The 9,215-nt window shown below is 43.6% G+C and overlaps 2 protein-coding genes across 4 annotated transcripts in view; one reads left to right on the forward strand and one right to left on the reverse strand.

Moving 5' to 3' along the window:
* Nucleotides 1-9,215, forward strand: part of LOC125739602 (NACHT, LRR and PYD domains-containing protein 12-like) — a 926,911-nt gene that overhangs the window by 619,868 nt on the left and 297,828 nt on the right. The window contains exon 29 of the mRNA XM_049009876.1: nucleotides 5,764-6,152. Within this exon, the coding sequence (XP_048865833.1) occupies nucleotides 5,764-6,152 (389 nt within the window). The remainder of the gene's footprint in view (nucleotides 1-5,763; nucleotides 6,153-9,215) is intronic.
* Nucleotides 655-5,175, reverse strand: LOC125739636 (uncharacterized protein K02A2.6-like). Of its 3 annotated transcripts, XM_049009951.1 has the most exons (3): nucleotides 4,909-4,997; nucleotides 3,449-4,801; nucleotides 655-1,592 (listed from the first exon to the last, which is right to left on the reverse strand). In XM_049009951.1, exons 2-3 carry the CDS (start codon nucleotides 4,596-4,598, stop codon nucleotides 1,498-1,500), a joined length of 1,245 nt encoding a protein of 414 aa, XP_048865908.1. In that variant the 5' UTR covers nucleotides 4,599-4,801; nucleotides 4,909-4,997; the 3' UTR covers nucleotides 655-1,497. The 3 variants fall into 3 exon arrangements, with proteins under 3 accessions (XP_048865908.1, XP_048865909.1, XP_048865907.1); XM_049009952.1 differs by having other exon boundaries at nucleotides 4,397-5,175; XM_049009950.1 differs by having other exon boundaries at nucleotides 3,449-5,175.

The following is a 9,215-nucleotide window of genomic DNA, read 5'->3' on the forward strand; positions in this document are numbered from 1 at the left end:
CACCACCTGGGACTCCTAGAGCAGTGAGAAGAACATTGAGGGGTAGAGAGATCAGAACCCCTCTCAGGTTTAAAGACACTTAGGTGGGGAGTCCAACTCTTTTGGAAGAGAATGGGGAGAGACTGTTGTTATAGGAACAGCATCTGTTTGAGGGCAGAATAATCCCTATGTTGCTGTGGACGGAGGGCAGTCTACCCCAATGTCCTAATTGAAATGTTCAAATTGAAATGTTCTAGTAATTATTTAAAGGTAAATTAACGTTAAACTAATAATAATAATAAATGGAAGCCGAGTTGCTTCATGCTACATGGTTGGGAGCAAATGTCATGCAAGCATGTTGAAAAGAAAAAAAAAATGTTTTATTTCCTTAAGAGAAGGGAGATGTAGTGATTCCTGTTATCAGGCATATGATTAATGCCTATGTTGGATTTGGCTCCGCCCGGTGTGTGCAAGGGTGCTTGGGTAGCGAGCATAATAGTTCATTTTGCTCTTACTTGTATAGTGAATGGTGCATGTAAATAAAGACTGTTCAGTACACGAAACAATCCTCCCTCGCCTCATGACAGAAGTTGTGGTAACTTTACTTAATAAATAAGCACCTGACCACGAAACGTGTTTAAGAACACTTTATATGCACGCATTTGTACACTTACACAAACGGATGGCAGGAGCTACATAACATGTGCCTTCTAGCATCGTAACCAAAACTTATTGAAAATAAACTAGACACCTGACCGGAAACTCTGTTAACATTTGCTGTACAAAAACTATACAGTTTTCCCACTAGGTGGCAACATTGACCCATACATACATTACAGATTTAGATTACAACATCCCTCCCCCTTTAAGTTTACAACTGCTTCACATTCTCCAGGTTACTTGTTTTCTCTATATACATAGAAACCATATTAACAATGTTAAATCTCTTGCATTAACTAACTATATCTTCTTCCAGAACTTAGGTGCATTATAACTGCACCTCTTTCTTAAAGGTTTAATCTATTAGGAGGTTTGCGAGGACGCTGTGATCTGCGCACAACTCTTGGTGAAACTTCGGTTATAATTAGTTCAGCGGTTTTGGAAGAATCTACTGGTATGGGTCCAACATTAATTGGTGTCTCCACTTCTGCAAGGGACACAGACATCTCGGTGTGCGAAGCTCTCTCTGGCTCCGTCTCAGGATCATTTTCACTTCCTGGGAAATGACTTAGAGATGGCAAGTTTGTATCACAGAGATTTTCAGTACTCGCATCGTAATCATGTTGTGTCCTCACGTGATCCACATGTCTGCGTACTACACGTCCATCCGCTAGCTGCACAACATATGAGACCGGACCACTTGGTTTTAATACAGTCCCTGATAACCATTTCTGACTGCTTGTTTTACTGAAATCCCTCACATAGACTTTATCCTCTGGTTTAAATTCTCTCTTATGTGCTTGCTGGTTGAATTTCTCCTTTTGCTTTTCTTGTTTTCTCTCCACCCTTGCTTCCATGTTAGGGCGCAGCAAATCCAACCTTGATTTGGGCCTGCGTCCCATGAGCATCTCGGCTGGTGAGCGTGCTGTAGTGGATTGTGGCGTGAGACGATACTGAAACAAGAAACGTGAGAGACGAGTACTCAGTGAACCTCCTGTCATCTTTTTCAGACCTTCTTTCACTGTTTGTACTGCTCGCTCTGCCAACCCATTTGAGGCAGGATGAAAAGGTGCTGTACGGATATGATGAACTCCATTTTGCTTCATAAACTCTTGGAACAGTTCACTTGTGAATGTGGTACCATTATCTGTGACAAGCTTGTCGGGGAATCCATGCACTGCAAAAATCTGCCGTAGTTTCTCTATTGTTACAGCTGCCGTGATGTTGTGCATTATGTGTGCCTCTATCCATTTAGAGTGTGCATCCACCATAATCAAAAACATTTGTCCCAAAAATGGTCCCGCAAAATCTAAGTGCAACCTAGACCAAGGTCTAGCAGGCCACTCCCATGGATGTAAAAGTGCAGGTGCAGGGGAGTTCTGATTCAGCTGGCATTGTCTACAGGACTTCACTTTGTTCTCCAAATCCTGATCCATTTTTGGCCACCATACATAGGATCTCGCTAAACTTTTCATTCGTGACACCCCTGGGTGTGCCTCATGTACTTCCTCTATGATCTGTGAACGGCCAGGGGGTGGTACAACAACTCTTGCACCCCAAAAAATGCAGCCTCCTTGCAGGCTTAATTCTAGCTTCCGTTTTGCATAATGTCTCATCTCCTCCCCCTCCAAAATACTTGGCCATCCATGCAACAGATACATCTTAACTTTCGACAACAACGGGTCCCGCTCAGTCCATTGACTAATTTGTTTAGCCTGCAGTGGTATGTCAGCTAACCATTCCAATGAAAACACAGTTTCTGGAGGTACAGGTGCAACAGCCGCAAGTTCAGGTAACGGCAACCGACTCAGGGCATCAGCATTTGCATTATCCACACCCATTCTGTACACCAGTTTGTACTGATAAGCTGACAATGTGAGTGCCCATCGCTGTACTCTAGGCGAGGCCTGTGGTGAAATGCCTTTCTTCTCTCCCAACAGACTTAACAGAGGTTTGTGGTCAGTGAAAACTGTGAATGTCCGACCATAGAGATACTGATGAAAACGCTTCACAGCAAAAACCACAGCCAGACCTTCCTTGTCCAATTGTGAGTATCCCTTTTCTGCTGTACTCAAAGTACGCGAAGCAAATGCAATAGGCCTTTCTGACCTATCGTCCATTTTGTGAGCAAGGACTGCCCCTACTCCATACGGGGATGCGTCACAGGACAATATGATCTCTTTGTCAGGATTGAAATGGACCAACAGTCTGTCTGAGTGTAACAGCTCTTTCACCGCCTTGAAAGCCTGCTCTTGCTCCTTTTTCCAATGCCATGCAGTGTCACCCCTCAGTAGCTTGTACAAAGGGGACATCACAGTTGAAAGGTCAGGTAGAAACTTACCATAGTAATTTACCATTCCTAAAAATGATCTAAGTTCAGTGATGCCTTTAGGGCTTGGAGCATCTTTTATAGCCCTGACTTTTCCTTCCACTGGCTTAAGTCCTTCCGATGTAATTTCATGACCCAAGTAAGTCACGCTTGGTGCCAGGAATACACACTTATCCCGCTTCAGCCTTAACCCAGCTCTTAAAAGTCTTTCTAAAACCTTTTCCAAGTTTGCTAAATGTTCTCCCTCAGTGGCTCCTGTGATCAATATATCATCCAGATATACAGCCACTTGCTGAATGCCTTGCAACACTATGTCCATAGTTCTTTGAAAAATCGCTGGACTGGATGCAACACCAAAAACCAGGCGGTTGTATTTAAATAACCCTTTGTGAGTGTTAATGGTTACATATTCCTTAGATTCATCCTCTAGCATCAGCTGTTGATAAGCCTGACTCATGTCCAGTTTTGTGAAGAATTTACCTCCAGCCAGGGTAGCAAACAGGTCTTCCACTCTTGGCAGTGGGTATTCATCCAAGGTTGAGACTTGATTTACAGTGAGTTTATAATCCCCACATATTCTCACAGTTTTGTCTGGTTTTAAAACTGGAACAATAGGTGCTGCCCACTTGGAAAATTGTACCGTTTCTATAATGCCCAGTCTCTGCAACCTCTCTAGCTCTTCTTCCACTTTGCTTTTCATTGCATAGGGCACTGACCTTGGTTTGAAAAATCGTGGGGTGGCATTTGGGTCAACATGCAATTTTACTGTCACCCCTTTTAAAGTACCCAGCTCATCTCGGAAAACATCAGAGTATTTCTGCAGAATGTCCTCTACAGTGCGTACAAATTTAATTTCTTGCCAATTTAACTGAAGTTTTCTAAGCACATCACGTCCCAAAAGGCTAGGACCGCTACCTTTAGCTACCACCAATCTAACAGCAGCTCTCTGACCTCCAGTACACATGTGTACGTGCAACTCCCCCAGATGTGGAATGGATTGCCCTGTATATGTCCTGAGGTTCAAATTTGTAGGTCTAAGTGTGGGAGGGTCTGACCTCCAAGTGCTTTTGTAGGTATCTTCACTAATGACTGATGTAGAAGCCCCTGAATCAATCTCGAAAGTAATGTCTTGTCCGTTTACGTCCAAAGTGGCGTAATAAGGTACAGGAGGAAAATCACCACTTCGTATTCCATACATATTGTAGGCACATGCCGATTCCTCAGCTTGATTCTCCAAATGATTCGTTGCTGCCCTAAACTGTTTTGCACTTTTCTGTCCAGGGTTGCGTTTAAACTTAGAAGTCTTACATTGTTTAGCTAAATGTCCAACTTTTTTGCAGGAATGACAAACACTCTCCTTGAATTTGCACTCGTTTGCATAATGCTTCCCCCCACAGCGAAAACATTCAACGATTTTAGGCTGTTTACCAGTCTCTTTCCGGACCTGATGCACCGTTGCTGCCTGTGAAACCGCATGTCCCCTCTGAATGTCTTTTGCATTACTGTCAGCCATTTCCATACCCTGAGAAATATCAAAAGCCTTCTTGAAGGTTAATGGCGGTGTCTCTCCCAGCAACCGTCTTTGAATAGCCTCATTATTAATACCGCAAACAAGTCTGTCCCGAAGCATGTCATCCAACACTGCTCCGAAATCACAGTGCTCCGACAACTGCCTTAGCTCCGCCACGAAGTTAGCCACAGACTGACCTTGCTTCCTGAAGTGACTGTGGAACTTGAAACGCTGGACTATCACAGATGGTTTCGGATTGTGGTGATTCGCCACGAGTTGGACGAGGTCGTCGTAAGGAATCTCTCCCGGTTTCCGCGGCGTGGCTAAATTCCGTATTAGCTTGTAAGTTTTAGCACCGCACGCACTCAAGAGAATGGAGCGCTTTCTGTCTCCATCAGAAATTCCATTTGCAGAGAAAAAGTGTCCTAACCTTTCTTCGTACTCTGTCCAATCCTCGGTTCCCTCCACGAATTCACCCACAGTCCCGAAAGTAGTCATCTTGCCAGCACTCCCTCCGCGCGAAAAAAAAAATTCACCTCGTCGCCAAAATATGTGGTAACTTTACTTAATAAATAAGCACCTGACCACGAAACGTGTTTAAGAACACTTTATATGCACGCATTTGTACACTTACACAAACGGATGGCAGGAGCTACATAACATGTGCCTTCTAGCATCGTAACCAAAACTTATTGAAAATAAACTAGACACCTGACCGGAAACTCTGTTAACATTTGCTGTACAAAAACTATACAGTTTTCCCACTAGGTGGCAACATTGACCCATACATACATTACAGATTTAGATTACAACAGAAGTAAAGACAAATTAACTCATAGTGGTACTCTATGGGGTACAATTTCACGTTTAACATGTTTGATTAATGCTGTTTATAATTTTATTTACCTGTAATTAAGGCTATTAATATAGTATGCGCATCATTTCGCCCCGTCTTCCTGCCGGTATCGCGCGGCGTCCGACATTTCCTGAGGTATTTCACATACTTCAATTCCTGCTTCGTTTTTATATTTTATGTATCGTACAGAATAATAGAGAACAGGCTAAAGTGCAGTTGGGTCCCCAGCGAGTCTCTCAGCGCGGCGTGTCTCACAGCGCAGGGGGCAGCCGGAGCGCCGCAGACTCGGGCGGCTACATGAGTATATTGGGAATAAAATGTGTGTATTGGAGCGAGTTCTGTGTTAGTGAGTGTGTGAGGTGTGACAGTGATAATGATGGAGATGCTGGGCTTCGTCATGGGATTAATCGCTCTTCCTCTTGCCTACAGACTCCTGCCAGCTGACGCTGGACCCCAACACAGCAAACAGCCGCCTGTCTCTGTCAGAGGGGAACAGGAAGGCGACATGGGGGGCAAAGCAGCCATATCCTGATCATCCAGAGAGATTTGACATCTGGAGCCAAGTCCTGTGCAGAGAGAGTCTGACTGGTCGCTGTTACTGGGAGGCTGAGTGGAGTGGAGATGGAGCCCAGATAGGAGTGACTTACACAGGAATCGGGAGGAAAGAAGACAGTGATTACTGTCAGCTTGGAGCCAATGACAAGTCATGGATGCTGAGCTGCTCTCCTGACAGTTACTCTGTCCATCACAATAATAAGCAGACTGTCATACCCATAAAGCCCTCAGGCTCCCACAGAGTAGGAGTGTATCTGGACTGGGTGGCTGGTACTCTGTCCTTCTACAGAGTCTCCTCTGATGGACTGAACCTCCTGTACAGCTTCACCTCCTCATTCACTGAACCCCTCTATCCAGGGTTTAGGGTTTATTATCCAAACTCCCCCGTGTCGCTGTGCATGCTGGGATAGCTCACTGTCTGCTGGAGGAATCATTTTTACCTTATCAGAGTGTCACATGTCGCTGCTTCTCCACGGCAAAAAGGTAAAATCTCTGCTTTATAACCAGTATAACACTTTTTACTCTGTCTGAAGTGTGACGTATGTTAGACAGAAATAAATTAATGTTTGTTCACTTTGCCAAACTCATGCAAAATGTTTTTTTTTTTTTCTATATTGTTTGTTAATGCACCAGTAATGCCAGAGCAAATTCATAGTAAATGCAATTGTACCAATAAAGTGAATTCTGATTCTGAATAAAATAAAATGTAATGAAATGATATGGAGTGGCTTTGATGTCTGTGTGTATTTCGGTGTTGCTGTGTCTATGTATCTATGGAGTGGCTTTGATGTCTGTGTGTATTTCAGTGTTGCTGTGTCTATGTATCTATGGAGTGGCTTTGATGTCTGTGTGTATTTCGGTGTTGCTGTGTCTATGTATCTATGGAGTGGGTTTGATGTCTGTGTGTATTTCGGTGTTGCTGTGTCTGTGTATCTATGGAGTGGGTTTGATGTCTGTGTGTATTTCGGTGTTGCTGTGTCTTTGTATCTATGGAGTGGCTTTGATGTCTGTGTGTATTTCGGTGTTGCTGTGTCTATGTATCTATGGAGTGGCTTTGATGTCTGTGTATTTCGTTGTTGCTGTGTCTATGTATCTATGGAGTGGCTTTTGATGTCTGTGTGTATTTCGGTGTTGCTGTGTCTATGGAGTGGCTTTGATATCATCCCATGGAGTTCTAGTCACTTCTGTCATCATTCCCAACTTATCATCACCACACACATTCAAGTTCTCCTTCACTTCCAACACCCTCCCTAACCTTCCCCCCTCTGCCTACCACCTTGACCGCTAATGATTTGTTACTTGAGTCTGGTCTTGGTCTTTCAACCACTTACTCACTGACTTGGTCTTCCATTGAAATTGAAATAATACCTACTCAGTCTTGAATTGGTGTTGGAGTAAAACGTTCTAGCTAGCTGCTTACCTCCAGTTAGGCCTTCAGTGTGATATGCAGAGCTGGGTGGGGATCGGTGCCATTGGCTTTGGATGAACCGAACCGTGGGTGATGTCACTCTATCTTCACACCCCCTTGTGATATTGGAGTGCTGACATTTCAGGGCCTCCCCATACCTGCGTTCCCACCTTCCTCTCCTTCCTACTTATGCTCCCTCCTATCCCTGGCTATCCCTCTGCTACCTGTGACGTCTCTCCTGCCTGCTCTATTGCATTGAGACTCACATCTTAAAATCTGGACAGTGTAAATTATGACTCTGTCATCTTGTACATTTGACGTCCTCTGCTGCCCCCTGGAGGATGGACTCCCCCTCTGAGTCTGGTTCCTCCCAAGGTTTCTTCCTTCTAGGCAGGTTTTCCTTTGCCACTCTCGCCTCTGTTTTACTCACTGGGGGACTTTGGGCAGGGAAAATATAAAGCACTATGAGACAATTGTAATGTAAAAAATGCGCCATAGAAATGAAATTGAATTGAATTTTAGAAGGACACGCAAAGTCAATCGATTTTCTTTCTTCAATGGCAATAAACTTTCGCTTATACTCCTCTCGAAAGAACAATACACTTTTATAAAATGAAATATATTTAATAAAAATTAAATTTGTTTATTATTCACATGTATACTGATACAGCGGAAAGGATTATCTGTCCGTTTAGGTCAGAAGATTCTCATTTCTCTTATTTTCTCCCACAATCTGTAATAGAACAAGATCTAAACTGCTCAGTCCAATGGTACCGTTAGACCCGGAATGACCGTGGTCACCATTTAGGTCTCATGTGGTTAGTTCAGCTTAGTAGCTCTGGCGTATTACACAGGTTTTATGTTAACTACTGGTTGTATGCTGTTTATATGAGATCTTTGATTAGTTTGCCATTTCTGCTGGCATTTTTAATTTCTCCTGACTGTAAAAACTGCTGTTTATGTGTCAGGGTATAATGTGTATTTGTGATTAAATACTAATGTTTGAGATCAAAGGATTTTCATCCTTCTGTCATTTATTGAAATGCATTTCTCAGCAATTTTTGTAACCATGCTTAAATGGCACAAGTATACTTTTAAATATTAGCAGTAAACATAAAAGTGTGTTTTTGGGTGTGAAATATGACATCTATCTGTGTGCATGTGAGTATGTCTGCTTTAAAGGCACAGAGACCAGGCCTGCTTGGTAAAGGGTAGAAAACAGGGACACGGCATAAATAACTGGGAAGCCCGCTATGGCAATGCTCAGTTTTATGGAACGCTGTCGAAGTATAAACCGTGAGACAGCATACGACTCGACAAGGCATTTTTCCCTTTTCTGCCTATGACACCAAAAACCCTGTTCAGGGTTGTGTGAGACTGGAGCCTTTTGTAGAAGCTGCCCAGGATGGGGTGCCGACCCATTGCAGGGCACACTGATACTCTCAGGCAGACTCACACATGATAACTCCAAATCACTATTTTTGGACCTGGAGGAAGCCCCACGACGACATGGGGAGAACATGTAAACTCCACAGACATGGAGCAAAGACTGAAACCACAGTCCCAGAGGATCTTGGCATCTGTTCAAACATCTGTGCTAATTATAGCAAGACCAACACCATCACTAGATATTCTGCTAAACATCGATTTGCTGATGTCGTATTATTATGAATGTGATTGTAATAAGCCATACATTCAGATATGTTGTAATAGCGGAAGCATACTGTCTTGGCAGTGAGACCACAATATCTACACACATTAGCAGCTTAAGCCTGCCTGAGCTTTGGCTGTTGCAGTGGATTTCACACATAACACTGTTTTATGGGAAATATGGCAGCTGCAAAGCAGAGCTGTGTTGGAGAGCAGTGGGTCAGAAGACAGACCTGCGGAGTGTCTACTGTCCTGACGTGCATCCGGA

The sequence above is a fragment of the Brienomyrus brachyistius genome, chromosome 4 (genome assembly GCF_023856365.1).
Source record: "Brienomyrus brachyistius isolate T26 chromosome 4, BBRACH_0.4, whole genome shotgun sequence".
In the NCBI taxonomy this organism is placed as follows: Eukaryota; Metazoa; Chordata; class Actinopteri; order Osteoglossiformes; family Mormyridae; genus Brienomyrus; species Brienomyrus brachyistius.